This window comes from Martes martes (assembly GCF_963455335.1).
Source record: "Martes martes genome assembly, chromosome: 13".
NCBI classification, from domain to species: domain Eukaryota; kingdom Metazoa; phylum Chordata; class Mammalia; order Carnivora; family Mustelidae; genus Martes; species Martes martes.
The window spans coordinates 38,483,336-38,511,193 of NC_137901.1; the positions used below are offsets into that span (position 1 = coordinate 38,483,336).

At 42.1% G+C, this 27,858-nt stretch overlaps 1 protein-coding gene across 2 annotated transcripts in view; it reads right to left on the reverse strand.

The window, feature by feature from the left end:
- Window positions 1-641: 641 nt before the first annotated feature.
- ASXL3 (ASXL transcriptional regulator 3) overlaps window positions 642-27,858 on the reverse strand; it is a gene marked incomplete at both ends in the record, with an annotated part of 181,288 nt that continues 154,071 nt past the window's right edge. For both annotated transcript variants that reach the window (XM_080820981.1, XM_080820980.1), the window contains 4 exons: window positions 642-4,364; window positions 7,167-9,117; window positions 14,107-14,212; window positions 16,529-16,625. In XM_080820981.1, coding sequence (XP_080677107.1) covers window positions 642-4,364; window positions 7,167-9,117; window positions 14,107-14,212; window positions 16,529-16,625 — 5,877 coding nt within the window. The remainder of the gene's footprint in view (window positions 4,365-7,166; window positions 9,118-14,106; window positions 14,213-16,528; window positions 16,626-27,858) is intronic.

The window sequence follows — 27,858 nt, forward strand, 5'->3', positions numbered from 1 at the left end:
GATCGGATATTCTGCCAGTCTCTGGAAAGAGTAAAAAGGGAGGGAAGAGAATAAGGACAGTGGAGTTCATTAATGGCATACCTCCTTTAATGTATCTTTCGTGATATGAGCAAATACAAGGAATCATACATTTAAATCAGATTCCCCTTTCCAAATATGATTTAATCACTGTAGTAAGGGTAGGTCCAGAAGAGTCAACTGTGAAAACTCCTGTTGTCATGGTTAACCTACAGAAGAACAAATAACCAACCACCTTAAATCGCTTTTACCATTCTTTCTACATCTGCGTTTCTGGTTAGCATTAAGTAATTAAAAATGTCCTTTTCCTATCTACACCTGGATAAAAAGAAACAAAACGAAACAAAACGAATGGGGTAGTGACCTGGGTACACTTGGACAGAAATTTTCCAAAGCTGGGAATGGTAACTTAATATGCAAAAGACACGCCGCTGGGCCACTCGGTTGGGGTGCGATCTCCCCTTTCTGGGAAGCGCAAGTAAAGAATCCCAGAGAGAAAAGATAATCTGTTCCAGAGGAAAATAAATTATCACGGTATAAACCACTGAGTTACTCAATTTGTCGCTGCTGATGCCGTTTGGCTTTTCCGTGTTGAAAAGGGATACTGCATCTTTCCTCAGCTCTTACCGCACCACCAGGCAAGCTACACAGAGTTTGGAGGGACCTATGCAGTCATCGTGGCAGAAGGCCCCACAGCCTTTGCACACAATCATGGCTTTCAGCCGGCAAGAGCATTTCAGTTCCAATTCGTCCGCGTTGCTGCTGTCGGCAAAGTTCTGAACGGGCATCTGAGGGTTCTGACCAGGCAGGCCCGTGGCGGGACTGGAGCCACTTCCCAAAATCCCAATGGACTTTTCAATTGCAGATGCTGCCCTTTTGAAGCTCGTGCTCCCAAAGTGTATTGTTGGATAATTTCCACAGAGCTGCTGCTGTTGCTGCACCTGCATTTTCTGAGCAGCTAATTGGGTAAAAGGCTTTTGTGGCTCAGAAAGCAAATAGGAAGAGAAATCTGCATTTTTTAGCGCAAATGCTTTTAACTGTTCTTTCATTTCATTCTGGTCATAGGAAACTTGTTTCATGCCCAGTTCACAGCTGCTGCTTAAACCTTCCTCAAAAGAAAGAGGTTCCGATTTTATATTGCTACATATGCCCGTGGACTGTGGCCAACTAAGTCTCTTAGTGGTTTCCATGGTAACCGGTGGCTGCTTTTGATCGGATGGGACTTCTGCATTAGGAAGAGGTGGAGGTAGAGGAGGTGGTGGCGGCGGGGGAGGGGGGGGCAGGGCCAAGGGCGGAGGGGGCGGAGGGGGAGGGGGCGGGGGCGGGGCATGCACGAGGGCTTTGTTTGGCATTGCGTGTGCAGCCCCTCCCACGTCATCACCTTCTTTAAGGGGCATGTTGGGGGACAACATGTTGGCTAACCTTAGCTGGTGGGGTGCGGGAGAAAGGCCAACCTCTCCCAGTCCCTTCTGTTCGAGATGCCTGTTGAAGGCAAACGCATTACAGCCCACTGGGGTCTTGGCGGAGGCCGGTAGCAGGGCTGCGCTCGGCATGGGGGCCCTGGCAGCCATTGGCATTTGGTAAAACTGCTGTCTGTGTGAGGTACCAGCGTCAGGGTGGAAGCTGCCATTCTTGTCGACATGAAAGAGGTTCTGCTGGAAGCTACAGGAGGGGGGCAGCCGCTTCTGCTGCTTGACCTCAGGGCTGGGCACGATTCTGTTCTGCAGGGGGTGCTTGTTCAGCCACTCCTGCTTGAACGGCTGGCTGTGCCCTCCTAGCGGAGTCAGGCCCGAGTTGATGACACAAGGCACCCCTTTCCCATCTGGCTCCACCAGCAATTTCCCTGGCTCACACTTCACGTGTGTGTGCTCCCCCACAGTCCTGGCGACTCTCTTTTTGGGGTGGTTTTCTCGCTTCCTCATTTGTAGCGGCGCGAGGGTCCCCGCCAGGTAGCCCTTCCCGTCGGGGTTTGGAGAGCTGGATGGCATTTCAACGATGTTCCGCTCGGGGGCTGTCTTCCCTGCTGAGGTAGTTTGAAGAGGCAGAGGAAGCCTGTTGATTTCGAGCTTGGCTCCCAGTCGGGGCTGAGGCAACACTTTTTCCAAAGGCAGGTTGCCCTGGAGTAACTGGGTCACCAGCGGATTGTTGGCCTCCACAGAGGACAGTCGGCAGCCGGAGCTGCCCGCGCTGGGAACCCTTTTCAGGGGGTCTGTGGCCAAGGAAATTGCCTCTTCCATGGGACCGGAGGTGGGAGCCTTCACGTTCTGCGTCTGCTGCCCACTGGGGGTGACCTCCGCGGCCGGAGGAGGCAGTTCGGGGCCAGGGAAGTCTTCGGTGTCCATCCTAAAGCCCTTGTCCGCTTCATGAGGTTCGGACTTCACGGGGAGAGTGACACTGGTTATGAGATTCCTGGGGTGAAGCTCTGACAGGTGGGAGTAGCTGGCGTGTTCGGTTTTGATGGCCTTCGGACAGCTCTGCTCCAGATACTCTTTCTGCTTACTTGAAGCAGGGTGACTCACCAGGGGCTGTGCTGCGCCCCGCATCCCCTCCTCGTTCCAGCAAATCCGGCTGCCTGGGTTATACGGATTGCTACAGGTTGCGTCGGCTTCGCTTTTGAAAGCAGTTGGGCCCCGCGCCTGCTCAGCAAAGCTATGGCTGGGAGTGGGCACCTCATTCCGTTTGTCCGGACCCCCGAGGGGTCCCTCTCGCAGACTTGGGCAGGCTGCCTGCATCGGGGTACACTCCTGCTTCGCTGCCGCGGCACTGATGAAACTCGAGCCCTGGTCCACGCCTTCGCTGGCCACCGGCTCCGGCCGACTGATGACGGACACCTGGGGGCATGTCACGGGCTGGACGGAGGCTTCTGTCCTCATGGACCTGCCCTGGAGGTCCAAGCTGGCTTCTGCACTTTCGATGGAGACGGTCAGAGACAGAGTGGAGGTTAGCGTGGTGCTGTGGTCCACGATGACTTTACACGGAATCGATCTGTTTATGGCTGCTGGTGCAAAGCCCCCTGCAGGTGGCTGAGGTTTCCCAGAATTGTCTGCCCTGTTTCGGGGTCCTGGATGTTTGTCCGAGCTTTCAGCACTTAACTTGGGAGGCCCCTCGTAAGAGTTGATGGTCAGCATGCTTCCGGTAAACATGGCGACGGGCGGGCGCGCGGCCAGAGCATCCGTGACCGCTGCCGACTCCCTGCAGCTGAGGGCGGCTCTCACAGTGGTACCCAGGGGTCCGGGGGCCTGTTCTTCACCCCCGGGCATGGCTATCTTCTCAGAAGGAAATCTGCTGTTCATCCCCGGTGGGGGAATCAAGACAGAGCTCGTGGAGAGATGGTTTGGCAAGTTATTTCCAATGGAGGGAGTTGGCACAGAGGTGTACTGACTGGAGACGAGGTTACCAGCGCTGCTGTTGGACAGTGGCAACTGCTTGTCTTCCATGGGGCTTGCGACACCGCGGCCCTCGGCTGGGACGGGGACAGGAGTGCTTTCAATACATTTTGGTATAATGGCTATGCACGGAGTGTCCGTTCCCTGGATGGTTTTCAACATGCTTATATTACAAGCAGAAATTGTGGTATTTGCACTGTCAACAGACATTAGAACAGAGGATTTATCAACAGAACTCACAAAGGGATGTTCTTTAATTGCTCCCGACATAGCAGTGCTGCAAACAGACACAGGGACGGAATTTTTATTAAAAAGCATGGGCACACTGCTATTTTCAGAAGAGGTAGATGAAACAATTTTCTCAGATAAATGCGACACGGGTATATTTTCGTCAGAACTATGCGCAGATAAGTCCGTGGCAGTTTCTGGAAGTTTAGCTGGGTTAAGAGATGGCTGTAATACAGTGGTGGTCTCCCGGAGGTGCGCAGACTTGTTGCTAGGAGATCTGCAGTTTGGATTGACAATAATCACACCGGTCGACCCTTCAATTTTTGTTTCAGGGGTCGAAGAGACTTCTAAGCTTGGAGGCCCTTCCTTTGAGCCGAGCAGAGGCAACCGGGACTCTTTAGTGTTCTGGAAGAGGTGGGCTCGGGCTTGATGCTTTGCAAACAGCTTCGCCTTTGTCTGCTCTTTGATATGTGCCAGGGTTCTCGCCTTTCCACCCTCTCCTGGGCTCCCCATGGCTCCTGAGACGATGCTCGCTGCCGCGGCTACAGCAGCTGCCGCGGCTGCCTCTCGCTGGGCCCTCGCTTGCTGGGCCCTGGCCTTGATGTCTGCAAGGGTCCTGGCTCCTGTGTTCCTCCCACCGCCGACCGATGTGCTGGGGGATGCGCGAGACTCTGGTTTGGAGACTGGCTGGCTCTTGATAATGAAAGGTGGCCCAATTTTGGAAAGCTGGATCTAGAGGAAGGGGAGAATGGAAAGAGAAGGCGCTGGGTACATGATCACAGAGGACGCAGGTGGAACGTGATAACACAAGAGATAACATGGGCGATGTCCTCTCATAATGTGGCATGAACGACACCTAAATCCCCAAGTAGGTCTTTTGGGTATAAAGCAACAATCAATGTGGCATGAATGTGAAATTAAAATTTTTAATCTCTGTTTTTCATTTACAGGAACATCAACCGGTGACTTCATTTGGTATGGAAATGAAACATCTTCTTAATGCCTCATATAAATGGAAACAAAATCCATGCTTCTTAAAATGAGGTTAGCTAAAAAAGACTTAGAGATAGTTAGCTTTTAAATTATCTTCCTTCCTGGCAGGGAAAACTGGGACCTTCCTTCTATACGAGTTTATCTCTTCATTTGCCACAAAGAAAAAAGCCCTAGCCAAGAAGTCAGGAGACTAGAATTCTCATCCTGCCTTTACTCAAAGAAATTCTGCAATCTTGGGCAAATCATGGTGTACTTTGCTTTCTCCAGAAACCTCCGTGAGCCAGAGACTCTGTGGTTTTTCTGTACTCCCATACAGCCCGGCACGCTGGCTCATACCTGTATAATCAGCACACAATAAGAGTTTGTAAACTCACTTGTAAAATGAGACTAGTTATTTCTGGTCTATTTCCTTCACAGGGTTGTTATAAAGATGGAATGAGACTATGCTTGTGAGAGTGCTCTGCTTTCCAAAGGGATTTGGTTTCATTATCTTTTCATGAAAGCAAGGGCAACGCTGGTTTTCTGCTTCTAAAAGCAACGACGGGTCGGGCAGTTTCTTCGGATATCGGTAATCTACAATTTACTGAATTTCATAAACAGTCCGACCCAGAGCATCTACCTAACTCATGCTAATTAAGAGACTCACAGTCATTCCCAAATTCATGAGGTATAAGACTCAACAACCAACATCTTATAGCAATGCTCTAGGCACTAGAAACATGAGTCATAGATTAGAGAGTCATAGATTTTTAGGGTCATAGATTTGGAGAGTTGGAAGGGACCTAGTTAAAGCCCCTCAATTTACAGTAGAAAAAACTGAGCCTGTGGAGGGAAAGTAGGCTGCCCTGGGATCATATAACAAGGGTGTGACAGAATGGTTCCCCATTCAGGGCTCCTGACAAGTACTATGCTTCCTTTGTTTTCCTCCCTCTAGGAAAAGCTTTTCCTAGAAAACATATCTCCCTTCTTAACATATGTATATTTATACTATAAACGCTTGACACATACTACAGGATTGTATCAATCTGGAATTATGCTTTGAAACTTTGGTAGATGAAATGATCTTTCTGAGCTATATCATTTCTCCTTTTCCAACCTGTGATGTTTCTCTTCTAATCCAAAGGCTTCAAAGAAAAAAATGAATTTAGAGAGGCGATTCCAGTTTTCCTTTTAAATATTTTCTTTACTTAAAAAAAAACAACTAAAAACATTTAAAAAATTAAACCTAGCTATACTTCAGCAAGAGCTCAAGGCCAAACAAACACCAAATCTATTTATGTTATCCATCTACCGGGAAGTATACACTACGTTGAAAACAAGCTTTTGACAAGAAAAACAGACTGCTATGTTCAAAAATATTTCCTATGAAAAGCATGCTTATATTTTTCTTTCCACTGCTTCAGAAATTAAAATGCATAGTGGGGCCTTTAATTGGCGCTTAATGTTCATCTTTCACATCTTTAGAATCTTATTTAATAGGGGTTGCTTTATTAAGTAGAATAACTGCAGCTACACCCTTAAAAGTCAGCCTTATGGATATCATGAGACACATACATAAAATAGATGTCAGAGTAGAGCAAAGTAAAGAGAAAGAGATTAAGAGAAACACAGCTTGAACACATTTATAATCCTAGACCAAACCTATGGCAGAACAATGCACTTTACCGTTGGGCAGTATAAATGGACTAAGATGAAAGCACCAAATAAGTATAGATTATACTGGTTAGGATTTTTTTTTTAATTAAACAAAGTATTTCTTTTGAATTAGCCTTAATTTTCAGTTTACTTAGGCAGAGCCAATTTATATAAAAGGGTTGTTTTCTGAGAGTTAAAACCTACCTGGGGTCAAAAGAGAATGTATAAATGGGAATGTTTCACTACAGGTTTTATTATCTGTGAAGTTAAGTGCCTCTTTACTATCTCAAAAATTAAAAAAAAAAAAAAAGATTTGTATATCTGTATATCTACAGCATTTTCCCTCAGAGTGTGCAAAGCAATTTTATTGATTTACTCAAGAAATATTTAATGAGGCTCTTCCATAAGTCAGGTCCTTTCTGCTAGGAAATGGTGGTGGTGAATATTTGCTGGAAAATAAATGAACCAATATCTTGCACCTTCTCCTCCTTCATGCATGCCTCTGACTTTTGACTACTTTCCCTAGTCCTACTGAACTTTGACTGGGGACTAAATTATCTCTCAACTTTTCCCAAGTGCATGTACGTCTTCGTCTTATACCTTGGAATTCCCAAAAGACCCTTCATCTCATGGCCTATAGGCCCCTCCAGGCCCTGTTATCCCTCCCCATTTCTTTTTCCTTAAATGCTGAGTCTAAATATATAATGCATCTAAGATTATCTTGTGAGCTCAGCAATCCTTAAAAAGGATCATTTAATATTAGACTCGTGCTTAGAGTATTAGATCATCAACTGCTACATAAAACCTGGAGGGAATAAAACCTTATTTAATTCTAAAAATTAAGCATCTAAATAGGAAAAGCCTATCTATGGAATTGTCTTTAATGTTGTTATTATTAGTCCATACCTTGAGAGGTGGAACTCTGGGCTCCTCTCTTGGAGGCTGTTCTTTCTCAGGTGGGCTGCTGGATGGTAAGTTCCGGGTTGACTGATCATCTTCTATCCGAGCCCTCTTCTCCTTACAAATTCCAAAGCCGTGCTGCTCTGCAGTTTTCCTCTTCGATATCTCAGATTCTCTACTTTCATTTCTTATCCCATCTGGTGACTTGGAGGGCTCTGACAACTTGGAAGAATGTGAGGTCTCCAACCGATTCTGTGAGCTCCCTTGCTTGTGTGTTTTGTTTCTAGAGCCTTCTGAAAATGAAGCCTTATCCACTGATGAGATATACTGCTTGTCCTGTAATTTAGCTGATGGAAGCTCATTTCCCTTATTCTCTGTCTCTTCAGAAAAGACAGGTAACTCCAATGGTGAAGACGCCCCTTTCTTTTCTGTTCTTTGCAGGACATTATGATTTTTCACTTTTATCATTTCTATAGAAGGGAGTTCTGGAATTGAAGCAGGATAGGCCTTCTCAGTTTCAACCTGTGATTTACAAGGCTGCTGATTCAGAGCCTTACCGTGCAAGTCTTCCGATGGAAATGCTTCAGGAACAATGGAGGAACCCATTTTGATGGGTTCAGGGGTATTTGACAGAGTCTTCTGTTGAGAGAGGAGGCTCTCCCCCAGTGGCTTGGAAGGGGCAGAGCCTTCATCTTTCTGTGGGGAGAGTGGTTCTTCAGATAGGGAAGGGGACTTTCTTTGCTGATGCACCATTCTTTCATTCATAGAAGAATTAGAAATTGGAGATGTTTCTGAAGGAAGTGGCAAACTGGATATAAAAGTGGTCTCAGATGTGAGAAGCATGGAAGACACTGAAGACGTTTCTGATGTCAAAGGTAGATCAGACATGGGTGATGTTTCTGATGTTAAAGGTAAATTTGATACGGGGGATGCTTCAGAGGTTAAAGGTAAATTGGACATCAGAGATGCCTCTGAAATTTCAGGTGAAGTGGATACTGGAGATATTTCTGACATCAAAGACGCATGAAGGTTTTCATCAGGGGGATTTCTCTGGTTATATTTGTCTGCATTTTCAGTGCTGGACACCTCAGAACAAAATGTTGTCTCAAGGGAGGCTGGAGCACATGATTCCTCTGAGGTGGACTGAGTTTCCCCTCCTGGGGATGTCAGGCTGGTACAGGCTCCCTCTGGGCTCTCAGAAGAGAAGGAAGTTTCCGAGATGCAAGCATTTTCAGAAAGCTGTTCGTCAGGATCACTCTGGAGCTCCATATCTACAGCAATCCCTTCGCTGGGAAACTGGTCTTCTAAAGAAGAGGACCCTGTTTTTATTTTGGGGGGATTGGTCTCTATTGCAGTTTCTGGCTCCTTGTGTTCCGTGTCACTGACATGAGTCACAGAGGAAGTGGAAGGAACGAGAGAGTCACAGACTTCTAGCTGATCGATAACAACCGACATTTCTTCCTGGGGAGATTCGGATTTCTCTTCCACCTTCACTTCAATATGAGGCAAAGTTTCTAAAACATCGTTCATCATAACACAGGACTCCAGGTTATCTTCAGGAGGTGCTACGTGAGGCTCTTCGTGAGAGTTGGCTGGACTTTCAGACTCCTCAGAAAATTCGGGTATTGTCTTACGATTTTCATCCTGACATTCACAGATACTAGTCTCTACCTCTTCTGCAATTTCCTCCTGAATCACGGATTCCTCAGGGATCAAGATATCTTCTGAGTCTGATTCTGCCATTCCATCTTTACCTACATCTACCATAGGACAAAGTGTGGCACAGAAACCAGGCTCTGGAGAAGTTGGACTTTTCATGATTTTTGGCTGTTGCTCTTCCAAGGGAGTCTGTGCAGAAAGACCTGGAAGGCCAGAGGCGCCACACGAACTACTTTCTGCTCCATCACTGTTTGGTCCAGAAGTAAGCTTTATCGATTCCTCTCTTGACATGCCCAACCTGAACAGAAATGAGAAATATTGAATTATTGTTCAACCACAAAACATGAAAGGTACAATTTGGAGAGATATGTGTGTGTGCATGTGTGTGTGTGCGTGTGTGCGCGCGTGTGTGTGTGTATTCAACAAAAGCAAATGCATCAAATTAATTTTAGAATCGCTAAGTAACATGCTTAATTTATATAAACTACTTTATGATGACTCAGTTCTTCTAGTTCTTTTATAATCATAACTAAATAAACTCTACTCTGGTTAAGAAAGATACAGATTTTTATATTTATTTATTTTTTAAATTTTGTTTTACTAACTTACTTAGGTACAGATTTTTATTCTGTAAGCAAGGAGATACAAGCTTTGCCAAATGTTATATAAAAGGAATTAAAAAATTACATACTACAAAAGATTAGAAAATATGGGCAGAAAAACAAAAGAATGGATAAGATCTAAAATTTTTTAGTCAAAAAGTAGCAATTTACCTTTATCATAGAAAATTGCACAGTCTTCAGAGGATGCAATATAAGCAAATAAGATCAATGAGATATGGGTATGTTGTAAAATCTTAAAACTGAAATGACTTCCAAAGATTAAGTTCTCTTAAACCAATGTAAGAGGTTTATTACTAACCTATTTTAGTCTGTAAGTGTCTAACTTAACACAATATGGAAATTTCACTAAAGAATAACAAACATATTTGGGGTTAACAAAGTTGATTCTACTAGACTATATTTGTATGAGGCAAGAACTTAAAATTTTTTCATGTGATCTCTTCCTGTAAGGATATTCCATGAAAGATAACAAAGAGCATTAAGAAATAATGTAACCTAGGGGCGCCTGGGTGGCTCGGTGGGTTAAAGCCTCTGCCTTCGGCTCGGGTCATGATCCCGGGGTCCTGGGATCGAGCCCCGCATTGGGCTCTCTGCTCGGCGGGGAGCCTGCTTCCCCGCCTCTCCGCCTCTCTCTGCCTGCCTCACTGCCTACTTGTGATCTCTGTCTGTCAAATAAATAAATAAAATCTTAAAAAAAGAAAGAAAGAAATAATGTAACCTAATATTCATGTCATAAGGAAAAGTTCATCAGAATTACAAAGATATTGGAAATCATTATTTCCTGTCATACTAACTTACATCATCAGCATCACATGGTAGAGAAATAAGCTGTTCTAAAAGAAGTTCGAGTACAGACAATTACAAAGAGAGAAATATTCTCAAACATATTTGAGTGAAGAAATACAGCTAAAAGTATCGATGCAGGAAAATACCTCAGTGAAATTTTCAACATTTTACTTAAATTCTCCAAAATGAAAGGGAAATAAAAATGAATAGATTTTTTGGGGGTGTATTCATTGTCTTCTTTACTAACATTCAGAAAGCTCTAAAAAGAAGCTAGGAAATACTGCCCTCATAATTAGACTCTTTTCTTTCAACTTTCCCTAAGATGGGTTCAAATGAAGCTCCAATTTATAACTATCCTATACTGAGAGGAGCAGAATAACGACATTACAGATAAAGCAGAATAATCAACTAGAAATATGGTCCCTTGGGGCTAGGCCAAGCAGAGATACTACTGATACTAGGTATAGAATATACAGTAATTATCCACTGGCAGCCAAATTTCTGCTGGTTGGTTAATAAGGATATGATAAATGTATTAATTCATATTAAATATTTTTAATATTAAGTATCACAAATGTATGGAATATATAAAATGTATATATTAAACATGTGTGTCTACGTTCATTATATATATATGTATATATGGAGAACAGTACTGTATAAAATATGCCTGTGTCAACATTTTATTATTTTAATGACAAAATGGATTTAAGATGGCATAAGGTAAAGAAGGTTGGTTTTCACAGCACACCGCATAACAACACAAAGGAAAACAGGTAAGCCCAGAAATCTATCATTCTGAGTTAGTGCACATATGGGTGATCTCTAAGTGACTAAAGCAAATAGGGAACAGTGCTATGTTATAAGCAGAGTAAGCCAATCAGAACCATAACAGAGAGCTCAAACACACAGCCTGAAGACTAGAGGAGACAAATCTTAACAATGGGGGAGTTTGGATGGCAACATTCTTGGGAAAAGTTAGAGCAGTGAAATTTTCATGTCAACTGAAAATTATCTGGTACTAGGAAAAACAATCTTTCACACACTGGGGTAGTTTAAGTAATCTTGAAGTAACAAAATTAGAAGGACATTGGAATGTCCAAAATACGGCTGTCATCCAATATGTAATTGAAGATGGAAAAAGACAAGCAAGAGGGACGCCTGGGTGGCTCAGTTGGTTAAGCCGCTGCCTTTGGCTCAGGTAATGATCCCAGGGTCCTTGGATCGAGTCCCGCATCGGGTTCCTTGCTCGGCAGGGAACCTGCTTTTCTCGCTGCCTCTGCCTGCCTCTTTGCCTGCTTGTGTGTACTCTCTCTCTCTCTCTCTCTGGCAAATAAATAAAATCTTGAAAAAAAAAAAAAAAAAAGAAAAAGACAAGCAAGAATTCCAGTGACATAAGGGGACAGAAACTCTATGGATAAACTACAGCAAGGAAAGGGTCAAATAAAAGAAGTGTTTGTATTCAGAGCTCAGGGATGGTAAGAGGGGATCATGCTTACTCACAGTGTTGTGGCAGTTACCCTCCAAGGCAGGGCCCTTTAACCTGTTATGCATGGGAGTCTGGAAGCCCTCAAATTTTATGTAAAAAAAATTATGTAGGTGTGACCTTTTCTGCGAAGGAATTGTGGCACTAGGACGCTGAGCAAATAACTTCACGACACTGTGTAAACCTGGATAAATGACTTAGTTTCACTGTCTCTCAGTTCCCTAATCCCCTTTTTAACGTAAAAGTGAAATAAGGGTGTCTATCTTATAGGACTGTAGGGCTGGGTGGGTTAGTGAAATAAGACTTTCAAAGCTCTTAGACACATATCAGAGCCTAGTATGCTCAATCATGACTTGGTGAATGAAGGAAAGCCCTCTGTAATGCATGGTCTCTGGGATACAGGCTCTCTGAGGGCAGAGGCTAGAAAGTCCTGTGAATGTCTGCACCTCTGGCATCTAGATGAGATGTTGGATCAATTTTGCTGAATTAAAAAAAGGGGGGAGGGCGCCTGGGTGGCTTAGTCGCTAGTGGTTAAGTGTCTGCCTTTGGCTCAGGTCATGATCCCAGCATCCTAGGATCGAGCCCTCCATCGGGCTCCCTGCTTGGCGGAAACCTGCTTCTCCCTCTCCCATTCCCCCTGCTTGTATTCCCTTTCTGGCTGTGTCTCTCTCTGTCAAATACATAAACAGAATCTTTAAAAAAAAAAAAATTTTTTTTTTTTAAAAGGGCCCAACAATCAAGAACTAAGGACTAGTACATTGGAGGTAACTAGCTCAGTTTTGCCTTTGAAAGCATGCTCCCAACACTCCCTTTGTCACACACAAGGTGGGGGGAAACCTCCTAGGTGGTCTGCAATGTCATTCTCCATGGTTCTTAATCCTGCTGGGCATCAGCATGACTTGGAGAGCATCTAAAAACACATACTTCTGGGCTCACCTCCTGGACATTCCCAATCAGTATGTCTGGCATGGATCCTGGAAATCGTATCTATTTTTAAAAGCCCCAGTAAGGATCCTGATGCAGCCAGCCTTGAGTAATGCTGCCGGTGATAATATCTGAAGGCATATAAGGAGGCTGCTGCATTTTTAATTTTTGAGAAAACGCATTAATTATCTCCTGCTAGTTTTGCTTAAAGATGTATACACATCCACGATCCTAGGAAAAATTAAAAACAAGCCTTCCTACTTGAGGGTACTGCTATTTAGGACACTCCCCCAAATGCTAGCCTCCTCTGGGTAAGCAGGTTGTTAATCACGGGATCCCTTTTCAAGAAGAGCACTCATATGAGACTCCTGCCTGGGTGGCTCAGTGGGTTAAAGCCTCTGCCTTCGACTCAGGTCAGGATCCCAGGGTCCTGGGATCCAGCCCTGCATCAGACTCTCTGCTCAGTGGGGAGCCTGTTCCCCCCACCCTGCCCACCCCACTCACTCTCTGCCTGCCTCTCTGCCTACTTGTGATCTCTGTCTGTCCGATAAATAAATAAAATCTTAAAAAAAAAAAAAAGAAGAAGAAGAGCACTCATGTGAGACTCCTGACACTGGTTTCCCTATTTACAAGGGGACATTTTATGAAGTTAAATCAAATGGTACAGATATTGTTACCTGCAACCACTTCAGTGTCATTTATGCAAAACAACTTCCAGGCATTAATTATGTAATTATGTGGGATTTCCAGGAAAAATTACTTTGTGAGGAGGAACTGAAGTCACTGTCAATTGTCAGCTCCGAAATTCTTCCTTCTTCCTTAGGGATCTGACTGAGTCTCTAATTCTGCTCAAGTACAATATGTCCCTTCCAAATGTAAGGCAAAGGTAAAACTACTTTCAATGTAATTTAGTCGCTTCCACGCTTATGTGTGGCTGGTGTTGTCTTAAAAAGAAACACACATGAAGAGAAATAATGAATTAAAACCTGGTCGCACTCAAAGAGGAAGATGGCTGGAGTGAAGAAGTAACACCTCGGGCTCTCCCCCAAACAAGGACTAAACAAGATATGCACAGTCAACATTTTCAGAAAAATAGGAGAATTAAGGGTATCTAAAACTACTTAGCTCTCAAGTATTCCTTAATGAATATACTTGGATTAAAACCAGGAGATTTTTACTAAAATCTAGTTAAGAAAGCCATAATTGACTTCTATAGGATTTCATGTGCTACTTTTAGTCCAAAATGAATTTTCATGGGCAAGTTATGAACCTTTGAAAATGCATTTTTTAAAAATTTAAGTGCTGATATGCCACTATAATTTTACCTGCAATTTCTTACACTGAGGGACTATTGCCTTTTATCACTGGTTTATTAAGTTTTACAGCATATGAGTGTGCTATGTGAAGCAGAGAATTACATTTTCATTTCCTTCTGAGAGAAATGAGAAAAAAATGCTCTAGTACTTACTTTTCTCCATAAAACCTTTCAAAGAATTTTTCTTTCCAAGGTTCTGTTTTCTTTTCCTTCTCAATTTCTTGCCTTATCCGCAACTGCATTTCTGGAGTAAACTCTCCTAGAAAGCAAATGCTTATATATTGAGTAACAGTGATCATACCTTTTAACGGTTAATAAGGAAAATGTAATTAATTTGAGTAAACTTTTATGGATGTTGCAAAGGAAAAGGCTGAGTACTGACAATATTTCTACAGCTTCTCTCTTTATGAACATCGCTCAAATAGTCATTTAGTCCTAGGCGAACTTTAAAACCCTCAGCAAATAAAGTGTGTGCTAGGGGCTGTGAATGAAATGGCGTATATTCAGTGTCCCTAATGAAATCAGTCTGGCGGGAGAAAAGGCACACAATTGCCTATAATATAATGTTGAAAGCCCTGTATGGGCCGTAAGAATAAAGGTAGTGAGGGCACAGAAGAAAAGGCACTTCATCCGCCTGAATCGATTAGGAAAGACCACATACAGGAAATGGTTCTTGAGTAAGCTTTTGAAGGATGACCAAGCTTTTATAAAGTAATTAACTCACAAGGCACAGAGATATGAATATGTATATTTATGTTCTTTTGTGTGGCCAATTGTGAGAATGTAGGAGTAGGATGAAATGAAATGGGAAAGGTAGGCTGAGGCCAATCAGCAAATACATGGTTTAAAGAGAGTTCTACATTTTTCCTATAAGAGACAGAGGGAGGTCCTGATGGCATCCACTCAGGGAGGAATATGGCCTAACAAGTGGCTTAAAAATCAGGTGTAGACATGGGAGGACTCCAGCCAGGAGGCGGCTGAATGGCAGAGATGAGAAACAGAGAATAGGGTCAAGCCAGCAGCTGTGGGAGTGTTCAAGGGCATTCAGAGTCAGAGCACAATCGACAGGTCATGACCGGATCAGGAGATGAGAGAGGACAAGAGAGATCAAGCTCCAAAGTGAGGACAGAGTTGACGTTAATGGAGAGGGGGCAGAAGGGACGGCAAGGTGAAGGGAAGGGAAGACAGTGAGGTTAATACTGACGTTATGGTTTTCAGGTGCTTGGTATCAGCTCGGGAGATCCAGCAGGCATTTGGAACAGAACACAGGATTAGGAAAGAGGAGTTAGAGCCAGATGTGGAAGATTTGGCATAGGGGCTATACCAGGCCGTGAAAGAGGCTGCCGAGTGAATGTGCACAGCTACAAGAGGAAGCACCAGAGAGAGTGGTGGAGACATCACCATGTGTCATCAGATGGAAGAACAGAGGCTCCAGACGGAAACTGAGGAATGGCTATCAACAATGCGGCCGCAGGAAACAATTTGAAATATATTGTGAATGTCTAAGGTACATGGTTTCAAATTGGATGGGGCAAAAAAAAAAAAAAAAGATATTGCAGAAGGAACATAAAACGTAAGGACCAGGGCGCCTGGGTGGCTCAGTCGGTTAAGCGACTGCCTTCAGCTCAGGTCATGATCCTGGAGTCCTGGGATCGAGTCCCGCATCGGGCTCCCAACTCCATGGGGAGTCTGCTTCTCCCTCTTACCTTCTCCTCGCTCATGCTCTCTCTCACTGTCAGTCTCTCAAATAAATAAATAAATAATTAAAAAAAAAAAAGAACACAAAAAAACCCATAAGGACCAAAAAGAGGAAACGGGCTTTGCTATTAGAAAGTCATTAATGGGGCACCTGGTTGGCTCAGTCGTTGTGTCTGCCCTCGGCTCAGGTCATGATCTCAGGATCCTGGAATTAAGCCCCACATGGGGCTCCCTGCTCAGTGGGAAGCCTGCTTCTCCCTATCCCACTCCCCCTGCTTGTGTTCCCTTTCTCGTTCTGTCAAATAAATAAACAATCTTAAAAAGAAAGAAAGAAAGAAAGAAAGAAAGAAAGAAAGAAAGAAAGAAAGCCATTAATATTCTCCAGGAGGCATTATTTCAGTTGTGTATAGTGGGGTCACACCCAACCATAACAATTTGAGTGGGTAAGAGAGTAAAAACGTAGTACCATTGATGATTTTTAGTCTTTCAAGAAGCTTGGTGACTAAAGGAAGAATCAGGTGAAATGGTGACTTTAGGCGAAGAAAGTATTAAAAGAAGATTCTTTAGGCTCTAGGACATTAAGAGAATACATAATACCTCAAGCAAGTGATTAAAATTATGATTCCAAAGAAAATCCAGCTAGATCAAAATTTTTTATTATGTTTCAGATATCGTGCTTCCTTCAAAAATGTTTTATCTCAAAAATGCCAAGTATAACAAAGAATTAGTGAAGTCATTTCGAACAGAATGGGTGTTTTTACTAAATTAAAGTATACTTCAGGGGGAGAAAAAGACTCGGAAATCAGAGAAAGGTGCAAAGCTCAGTATACTGTGTGTACTCAGATATGCCAAAGAATGATGGAAAAAAGAAATTTACCTTCTGCCAGTCGCTGTTTCCATCCTTGAGCTGCATATGCAAAAAATTCATTATTTAGTGCTGAAGAACTGAGGCGTAAAATTCCATCGCTTCCCATCTAGGAAATAAGCCGACAAAAACAAGATCCATCAAGGATAATTCAAAGCAAAAGTACCCAGGAAAGAAGTGAAAACAGGGTGTATGCGTGAGAGGGAAAGTGTGGGGTAGGAGAAGGGGAGAAAAGGAACCTAGCAGAAAGGAAACTCCTGGTAGGAAAAGCACACAGTGATGACTACAATGACAAAAATGCATCAATTTAAAGGAGATCTTTATTAGGCATTTCTATTATTGGTGGTGAGTAAAACAAACGCATAGAATTTCATCAAAACAGTGTGATATCTTTACTGTTTTACTATGCCGTAAATGGTATCATGTTAAAAATCACCATGTTGACACCTTTCAACTAACTTTCAGAAATTAAATTTTCTAAGATTTGTGAAAGCTAAAGAAATCCAGTCTGATCACTTGGGTTCTTTCTCTGACTGAGGTTTAGACAGGGAGAAGATCTAAAGCATTAAAACGAATACCCCCACACTGTCATACATACCCCCTCATCTTCTAATTTGGATGCACACAAAAAACCAGCTAAATAGTAAGGTGCACAAAGCCCGCAACCATAGGCTACCGACCTTTTGCCTGAAACATACTAATTTTTAAAAACTCACATGTAGAAGGGATTCAGATAAGCATCATCAAACCGGGTGCTTTTAACTTTCCAATTATTTACTGCATCTCCTATGTGCAGGTAGTCTGCTAGCGGACACAGAAGATAAAAGAACTGGCCTCGTCCTCGACTGGCTGCTTATGGACTGAGGAGTGAAGATCAAAACGGTGTCAAGCATGGGCTCAATGGGAATTAAGAAGTGCAAAGTAATAAAAGCTGGGGGATGCTATCTAGGTGGACGCGAGCCTTTTGGAAGAACTGGATGCCAGAGGCAAAGCTGGGTCCTGCAAGATAGATCTGGACGGCATGGTTCTAGAGAAAAAGCATGTAGTGCCTAGTAGAGCTCAGGAGCTTTCCCACGGAGGGATGGCATCAGAGGGCAGCAGTAACCACCTGGCGTTTGACAGCGCAAGGTTCTTTAACCTGCTGGTTAGAGGTGTGGCAAACTGTAGCTCCAATTACATTTTCAAAGATTTCCTCTTAACTCCCATACACATACTTCACGTGTCCTAATCTCTAATTGTTGCTGCTCCCTGAAAACATGCCCAGAGATTTCTCATCCCCAGGCTTCTGTTTGCTTGTGGTCTTTTCCACATTCCATCTTCACCACCGAAATACTCCTCCTCTTTTAAAATTTCACTCAACGCCTTCATGAACGTGTCAGTGGAACCATCCTCCAGGAGCAAAGGAGAACGCTGAATCTAAAAGTCAGTATTATACCAACTACTCTACACTGAATAATGCTAGATCCGATTCAGAAGAGAGACGCTGTGAATAAACATGAGGTATGCTGAACGCTGCCATCATGACATCCAGAGGGAAGCCACAGACTTGACATTCTTAAGTTTCTTCATCTAAGCAGCTGCGGATAGCATGCTAAAACATTCAGTGCACGTGGAAAATTTCAGGCAAGGTTTCATTCATTCATCGGATCATTGTTCACTCAGCCAGAGCTATTTCATCTTTATTCGAGACCCTTATTAAGCCACTCATATGGACCCATGTACCTGGTATGTGTATACAGTGGCATTAAAGAAAAAGCCCCTGTCCTTACATTGAATGTATTCTACGCACAGCAGAAGCTTCTGGTCCCTATAGAACTCTCCCACCTGCACAACTGTAACACAGTCCTATCACCACACCAGGATCCCACCTCAGTGTCCTACCACAGCCCCAAGACTGGAACCTTCCTCTCTTCTGACTGGACAAGTTTAGGACTCTGTCCTCTGGAATGCAGTCCACGCACTGAACCAATGGCTGTCATTTGGTCCTGCGTCTCCAACAGAATACGTGTGCCTGGGACCCAAGGGGTGGAGTGAGTGAATCTTTGTACTTTCTCCCCCGTAAACCACGGGCAGACTGCATACTTTCTGTGGCCAGAGCTCTAGGCCTTCTCAGAATAAAAGTCCATGTCCCTGGGGGAGAATCATTTCTACTCGGTCAGGGCTTCTCAGCCTTGGCCCTATTGTCATTTTTTAAAAATATTTTTTAAAGATTTTATTTATTTACTTGACAGATCATAAGTAGGCAGAGAGGAAGGCAGAGAGAGAGGGGAAGCAGGCTCCCTGCTGAGCAGAGAGCCTGGTGCAGGGCTGGATCCCAGGACCCTGAGATCTTGACCTGAGCAGAAGGCAGAGGCTTTAACCCTCTGAACCACCCAGGTGCCCCGGCCCTATTGTCATTTAAATACAGAGTCCTTTATTTTGACGGCTGCTCTGTATGTTGTAGGTTGTTGAACAGCACCCCTGGCTTCTACCCACTAGATACCCGTAGCAACCCCTCTCCCAAATGGGACAATTGTAAATGTCTTCAAATATTACCAAACGTCCCTTTGGGGCAAAAATCATCCCCAGGTGACGATCATCACACTCTTGGACATGGTAAGGGCTCCACGGTAGCTTAAGCTCTGTCTGGCTCTCAGGGGTCTCTCACGCCATGCGTCAGTGGGCCGAGAGAGGGGTGACTGGACGGGTGGGATAATCAGCCCTCACGGTCGTGAGGAAAGAGAACGGCTGCCATAGGGCAAAGGCAGAGAGAAGAACGTGGGGAGCGCTGGAGCTTCATCGGGACCCCTCTGGGTGCTTCTGTGTCTGCTGGTGACAGCGAACACAGAGTACAGCAATGGCAGCCAGAAAGCGCACAGGAGCCAGAGGCTCAGACTCCTCAGGGATGACGGTTTGGGGCACCTCCGCCAGGCGAACTAGCAGAATTCCTGGCTAAGTGTGAGGGTATTCAGAAATGGGAGACAGAAAAGGGAAATGATGAACTTAAGACCAGCTTGAGACTAGCAGAGTCTGTAGCTACACTAACTCCCTCGTCGTAAGTCTCGTTTTGTTTTTGTTTTTGTTTTCTCACCAAAATATCATGACTGGCCACTCCTTAAAGACTTAATGACAGAGGGCACTTAACATGAAGCACTTTGAAAGAGATCTAGTGAAGGCAATTAGGACGAAGAGAAGACAGTCCCCCTAAAAGTCAGGCCTCTAAGAAGTCTGAAATTTTCTGCAAATGTTGACTCTGCACATCTGTCTGTGGTTTGGGAGCCTTGAGATGAAGCAACTTCACTTAGGAAGACTAACAGGGAAGAGATATTCTTATTGTGTAGATTTTAAATAGGACTAGTAGGTGGAAGGCAAGTTCCCTGAAGAGGTAAAGAAATTTGTTTGCTATGAAGTGCATTTATAGAAGGCGATGAATAGGTTGGGATTTTTCTATATTTGAGGACTTCATGGTGCCTTATAATCTTCCACAGTCCATGCAACGCCTAACACACTGCAGGTACTCAATAAATGCTTATTGCTTCCCTTGCTTTGTGTAATTGAAAGATTGAAAATTTAACTTCAGTAGTTGATATGCAGGATTTTCGTTTCATGTATTCTCCCAGGCCAAGAGTGTGATTAGTTATTAATTGAAATTTCAGCATAATTTTAAGACACAAAGAAATAACAGATCCAGATTAGCTCTGTCAGAGTTTCGGGATTTCAGCGCATGAAAATGCAAGGCAGTGTGAAATAAACACATTCAAAAATGTGGAAGCTAGCCCTGAAGGAAAGTGTTTTTCTTTTAAAACAGAAAAAATAATATTAACTGCCAGACTTCCAGCCTGTATGAGACAGCACAATTAAACACTGGAGCTAAATTGGACTTAGGAAATACGTGCCAATAAAACTTTTAAAATACACTATTAATTTTATGGCCTTTAAGAAATACTGTCCAAAAGACATAACATTTTAATGAGCTGGAACAATAAACATTTCTGAAAGGTTTATTTATTTATTTATTTATTGCTGAGCTATAAATTCTTGTTTTTCAGATTGCCCATGCTAGAAATGCTCATTCTAAAAACTCCCTTAACTCTCTTATAATGAAGTGTCTAACTAAACTATTGATAAATTATGCTACCTTTTTAATAAGGAGGGAAAACCCCTGAACATTTTAGTTGTTACAGAGGAAAATAAATATGAGTAAAGGAAAATTCCTTCGTGCCAAGATCCTTTCACAAAGGTTTAAACCCCTTATCGGTGAGTCTATCACTTGCCTTTGGTATTGGTTATAACGTCCATTTTGTGGATGGATGTCCATGGAATTCAAAAGGTTGAAATGCCAGTTCTGCGGGTACCCTATTCAGTTTTTGAAGGTCAATGAATTTTAATTCTGTACACAAATATATCTATGTTTAATAATAATCCTTTAAACCTCTAATATATTCTTTATCACTTTTTTTCTTATTTTAGGTTTCCCGTAAGTGATTCAGAATGCATGACATGTGGGCTGCAAAGTGGAACAGTGAGAGATGTGTCGGAGAGTTTGAAAATAGCCCGACAATAACGGGACACCTAGATATACTAAGCAATGTGGATTTCATTCTACAGACAATGGGGAGCCATTCAGAGTGAAGCCACCCCACACAGAGTATGTGCAGGTAAGCAGGATGCTGGTTTAGAGGGGTGGTCAGGATGGGCCTCTCTCTTGAATCCTCGCTATTGATAATTGTTCATGGAGACACCGGACAGAAATGAGGAAGGAGTCTTGAAACCATTTGGGACAGAGTGTGCGAAGTGAAGGGATGCCAGTTCAGAGACAGACCCTTGGCGGGGGGCGGGGGCACCAGGAGACCTGCAGACCTGGAGACACACTGGACAGGAGAGGCACAGAAGCTGAGGGAAAAGAAACATGCTGGGCTGTAGATCCACTGCATAGCCTGCCCACTCCCCCCACCCCCTGCAAAAAAAGAGCTGGAAAGCCTTTGGCAGATTCTGGCCTGAGGAATGGGAAGTTCTGACATTTCAAAAGGATAGCTCTGATGGCTGTGTGTAAAAAAGACTTTAGAGTAGTGCCATCTAACAGTAAGATAAATGTCAGCCACATACGTGATTTCAATTTTTTAGGAGTCACTTTGAAACAGTAAAAAGAAACAATGTGAAATTCTAATAACACCCTTTATTTAATCCAACCTATCCCAAATGTTACTGTTTCAATATACAATCAATATGAAATATTAAGATATTTTTCATTGTTTTGTGTATTAATTGTTCAATCTTTGGTGCAAATTTTTAAATATCTCATTCAGATCAATCCTGTTTCTTTTGCCCAGCAGCCACTGGTGGCTCACAGCTATTGGAAAGAAGACTTATGAGGACACAAGTATGTAATTACAGGGATGATCCAGAAAGAAGGTGATAGTAGCTTGGACTATGGTGACAGTAGTAGAAATGGTGGGAAATGCTTGGCTTCTGAGTTTCTCCTAAGGGCTGAACCAACAGAACTTGATGACATATTGGATGTGTGGTATGAGAGAAAGAGATTTGGCAAGGATGACACCAAAGACCTTTTTTTGGCTTTGTCAACTACAATTATGAAATTTCTATTTACTAAAATGAAGAAGACAATGGAAAGAGGAGGTTTGGTTTTAAATCAGTTAAGGTTGAGACGTGGGTAACAAATCCAAGCAGATGCCTCTGGTAGATCATTCTGCATATAGGGTGTCCCGGACATAGGCAAGACCAGTGACAGGGACTCCTGTCCAGAATCATCTAGGGAAGGCCAAAGTAAAAATGACAAAAAGTCTTAAGATTATTTAGGCAATGGAAGTAAAGAGAAGGGAGCTACTCAGGGGAGGTATAAGAACCAGACTGATGGGGCTGAGTGCTCATGCCATGGGTGGTGAATGAGACCGAGGCATAAATGATGAGCCTCAAGTGTAGAGCTAAAATAATTTGGTGGTTGCCAGAAGCAGAAATCAGGACAGGAAAAGGTACGAGGAGGAGCTGTGTTCTGGACAAAGAAGTGATGGGTTTTGTTTTGGATGTGCTGACATAAGGATATCTTAAAGACATCCACATAAAGATGTCTAATCAATAACCAAGACTTAGGACAAGAAGCTCAAACAGCAAGGGGGGGATCCAACAGAGAAAAGAAGGAATTGTCAGCAAAGAAAGTATAGTTAAAAACATGGATATGGGTAAGAATACAAAAGAAGAATTTACCAAAAAAGAAGACGGCTTTAAAGCAGAGCCTTAGAAACGCTAATTCAGAAGGAACAGGCAGCAAATGTTGATCCCTCTAGAAGACTGAGCTAAAGCTCTCTGACCGAGGTAGGAAGAAAATCAGAGCGCGGGGCCTCAGAGATGCAAGGGAAGTAAGTGATCTGTATTGTGTGTGTGCTGGTATCTGCCAAGCCGTGTGGAATTATTTAAGTTAACAGTATGTGCAGGACACTATGTAAGTTGTGGTGCCCAATTAAAAAAAAAAAAAGTCCATAGGGTCTTTACAGCAAAGACAAGCTAGGCAGGGGGAGACCAATCACGAGATGAATGCAACAGCAAAAGAGTAATGAGCAGATGAACTATACGCTGTCATCACTGACCCTCTTAGACTCCGAGCACCCCATGTTCTTGTACCACGTACCCCAGTAAGAATTAAAATCAGGACACTCATTCTCTCTAATGGGTAATTTTTCATTTTTTATCTTATTTAGTAGGATTCAGGTAGCTCAGGAGACTCCATAAATATGCTCAAGGTTTATTCACAAAGGAAGATGTAATTCTTTAAGCATAAACTTAGGCATAAAAGTGAAAGAGGGCTCTTGAGAGAGGGAGGATCCAGTAGGGGAGACAGGACTGACAATACACTAAGGACAAATGGGCCACTAACTTTCGAATGCTATTTCCAAAACTGCATTAAGACAGAATTTCCCAAACTGTAATTTGCAAAACAGGAATTTAAATAAGTAATTTTAATTTTAATGGGTACTCCATCTACAAGGAAACTGATTCTGCCATCCGATAAATACAGCTTGTATTTACTAAATATGGTTAAAATAGTTTTCTTTACTATATTTTCTAAAAACCATAATTTATTTTTAATGCCCAAGAATATATCTACCATGCAGTATTTCTCCAATTTTTTAACCCATAATCCTCTCATAGAACAATTACCAATATTTCATGGAACAAGTATTCTCCAGAATATAAATTTGGGGAATGATGCGTTAAAGGCTGTAAATCAGTCAGAAGCAATGAAATAACCTAAGCACAATGAATTTGTGCATGTTGGATACTAAATCCCTGGTGAACAAAGGAACAAAAAATGCTCTCAGATCTGGACATGGGATCATTTCCAGTACAATGCAAGAATCAAACATTCAAAATAAATAAATAAAATAGCGAATTTAAAACTAGGGAATATCATGCTAAGTGAAATAAGTCAAACAAATACCATATCTTTTCCCTCATATGTGGAATCTAAAAAACAAAACAAACAAGAACAACAAAAAAATCATAGTCTTAAATATAAACTGGTGGTTGCCGTAGAACAGGTTGGGAGGGAGATGGGTGAAATAGGTAAAAGGAAGTAAGAGGTACAAACCTACAGTTATAAAATAAATAAGTCATGGAGATGAAATGCATAGCATAGGGAATATGGTCAATAATACTCTAATGACGTTGTATGGTAACGACCCTTACTTACTGTGGTGAGCATTGAGTAATGTATAGAATTGTTGAATCACTATGTTAGAGACCTGAAATAGCACTGTACGTCAACTATACTTCAGTAATATAGCACCATTTGTCATCTACACTTCAATAAGAAAAAAGATGAGCAGGTAAGCAACGATTTTTAAAAGTAGTGAAAACTTGTAAAGGGCGATGTAATACGCTTTAGTCTACAGGCCTAAACAACTTCAAGTTCAAAGCCCACTTTAGAAAACAACTAATTGGCATAGCTCTTTAAAAAAAAAACAAAACAAAACATCAAAATATAAGCAAATGTAACAACATTTCTTTTGAAAAGTAAAGACTCTAATTTTAGCGGCCCCTGGGTAGCTCAGTCAGTTAAGCACCAACTCTTGATTTCCGCTCAGGTCAAGATCTCAGGATCCTGAGATCTTTGGGCTCCGTGCTCAGCGGGGAGTCTGCTTGAGATTCTCTGTCTCCTTCTCCCCCTGCTTCCCCCCACCCCTGCACTCAGTCTCTCTCTTGTGCTCTTTCTCTCTTTCCAAATAAATTCAAAAAATGAAAATAACTAAACAAAAAGTAGAGATTGTAATTTTAAATTATAACTAAGACTGTATGGAATTACATGGAGGTTAAAGAAAAAAACACGTTATACCATGCTCATCTTCCTTCCACCTAATTTTTTAAAAAAATATGCATGGAATAAGCTAAAGTAAACCAAAGGGACATCTCAGAGAGAATATATTATCCCCCAAAGGCAATAGCGAAATGGAGTAGGAGGAGGCTTTTGTGTTATCACTGTTATGATAGGGCTTTTATCACAAATTCCCTCTTCTGAATTGAGCTGGTGCCTTTTCTTTCTATTACTTGCTCCTTGGGGGATCACTGCTGAGCACTAGGGTGAAAAGCACAAGGTATAAAGTTCAGCATGGAAGGGTTTGGGAGATGGAAGCTCCCCCATAATGTGGATGATGCCAGGTGTAATGCTTAACTAGAATGAAGTTCTTCAAGCAGAGGAATGAACACAAGAAGTACATAGCAACAGTTAATTATTCAATGAAATTTTTGTGTGTGTAAATTACAAAGGGCTTTGAGACTAAAGAAGATTATAAGATGGCATAATGATAACTAGTCCTATGGGAACTGCTTACTGCCTTCTCATTTAAAAATGCATAGAAACATATATGTGTAAGAATCTATATATCTGTATCTATCTATCTATCTATGTGTATCCATGCATTTATGTATATGTGTGTATACACACACATACACACACACATACACCAAACACACAAGAAGTTTTCTCCTTCCTCCGGCAACAAAATTTGTAAGCAATCCAACCACTTGGCTAAGATCATGGTCTTCTTTAAAATGCGATCTCTTGTGCATTCTAAGAGAACTGCTCTCTCTCCCACCAGATGACCTGACCAAGCTCCCAAATCCACAGAGGAAATGTTCAGTCAGAGGTTAGGGAGGCCATTATCTAGAGTAAGACATGTTGGCAAGCAATTTCTCAGGCCCCAAGCAATAAGAGAATTGGGAAATTCTCCGGGATTGGGAAAAAGGAATTCCCCAGCAATAAGAGAAAAATAAAAACTTTCTCATAATTACTGCTATGAATTTCAGCATATACAATAAGGAAAACCACATTTGTGGGGTGTGTATATTAGAAATGTATGAAAAAATTTTTGACATTCTTAAAAATTTTCAATTATTGAGTTTCAATTATCATACTTACATGAGATTTCTCTCAATCTTCTATACAATCTTAATAGCAACAATAACCATTTTCTAATGACATTATTCAATGTTTCTATACTCTGCCACCTTTTCCAAGAGTCATCCCATTTGCAGATTTTAAAGCAAAGAGTCTTTATTCAAAGTGCTATACTGTCTTATATGGTAGTGGCACAAAACATACACAAAGATCAATGGAACAGAGTGGAGAGCCCCAAAATGGACCCTCAACTCTATTGTCAACTAATTTTCGACAAAGCAGGAAAAATTATCCAAAGGAAAAGGACATTATTTTCAAAAAATGGTGCTGGGAAAATCTTACAGCCACATGCAGAAAAATGAAACTGGACCATTTTCTTATACCATACACAAAGATAAACTCAAAATGGATGAAAGATTTAAATGTGAGAGAGGACTCCATCAAAATCCTAGGAGAGGGGGCACCTAGGTGGCTCAGTCGGTTGAGTGGCTACCTTCGGCTGGGTCATGATCCCAGAATTCTGGGATCAAGCTCTGCATCAGGCTCCCTCCTCAGTAGAGAGCCTACTTATCCCTCTCCTTCTCCCTGCCTCTCTGCCTACTTGTGCTCTCTATGTGTCAAATAAAATAAAAATAAAAATAATTCTTAAAAAAATATCCTAGCAGAGAACACAGGCAGCAACCTCTTCAATCTTAGCCACAGCAACTTCTTGCTAGACACGTCTCCAAAGGCAAGGGAAACAAAAGCAAAAATGAACTAATGGGATTTCATCAAAATCAAAAGCTTCTGCACAGAAAAGTAAACAGTCAAGAAAACTAAAAGGCAACCTATAGAATGGGAGAAGATATTTACAAATGACATATCAGATAAAGGGCTAGTATCCAAAATCTATAAAGGACTTATCAAACTCAACACAAAAAACCAAATGATCCAGTCAAGAAATGGGCAGAAGACAGATATGAACAGACATTTCTCCAAAGAAGACATCCAAATGACCAACAGACACATGAAAAAACTCGGTGTCAGGGAAATACAAATCAAAACCACAATAAGATTCCACCTCACACCAGCCAGAATGGCTAAAATTAACTAGACAGGAAACAACAAATGTTGATGAGGATGCAGAGAAAGGGGAACCCTCTTACACTGCTGGTGGGAACACAAACTGGTACAGCCACTCCGGAAAATAGTATGGAGGTTCCTCAAGATGTTAAAAATAGAGCTACCCTACAACCCAGAAATTGCACTACTAGTTGTTTTCCCCAAAGATATAAATGTAATGATCTGAAGGGGCACCTGCTCCCCATTGTTTATAACAGCAATGTCCACAATAGCCAAACTATGGAGAGAGTCCAGATGACAATCAGCGGATGAATGGATAAAGAAGATGTGTAGATAGATAGAAAATAGATATAGATATACACACACACAAATGGAATATTACGCAGTCATCTAAAAATGAAATCTTGCCATTTGCAATGACGTGGATGGAACTAGAGAGTATTATGTTAAGTGAAATAACTCAGAGAAAAACAAATACCATATGATTTCACTCATATGTGGAATATAAGGAACAGCAGAGAGGATCATAAGGGAAGGGAAGGGAAACTGAATGGGAAGTCATCAGAGAAGAATAATAATCATGAGAGACTCTTAACTCTAGGAAACAGACTGAGGGTTGCTGGAGGTAGGTGAGGGGATGGGTAATTGGGTGATGGGCATTAAGGGTGGCATGTGATACTATGAAAATTTTTAAAAAATTAAAAAAAATAAAGTGCTAGAAATACAACCAGTGATGAAATAGGTGAGAATAAATGAAATAAAGACACCTAAAGGCAAAGAAAAAGTTACTGACAGATCAAGCTTTGATCAGCTTCTCAAAACTAGAAAAGTGTATTTTGTTGCTTATGGTTCATCTCTTTTATTTTATTTAATTTTGCAGACAATCCCTGAC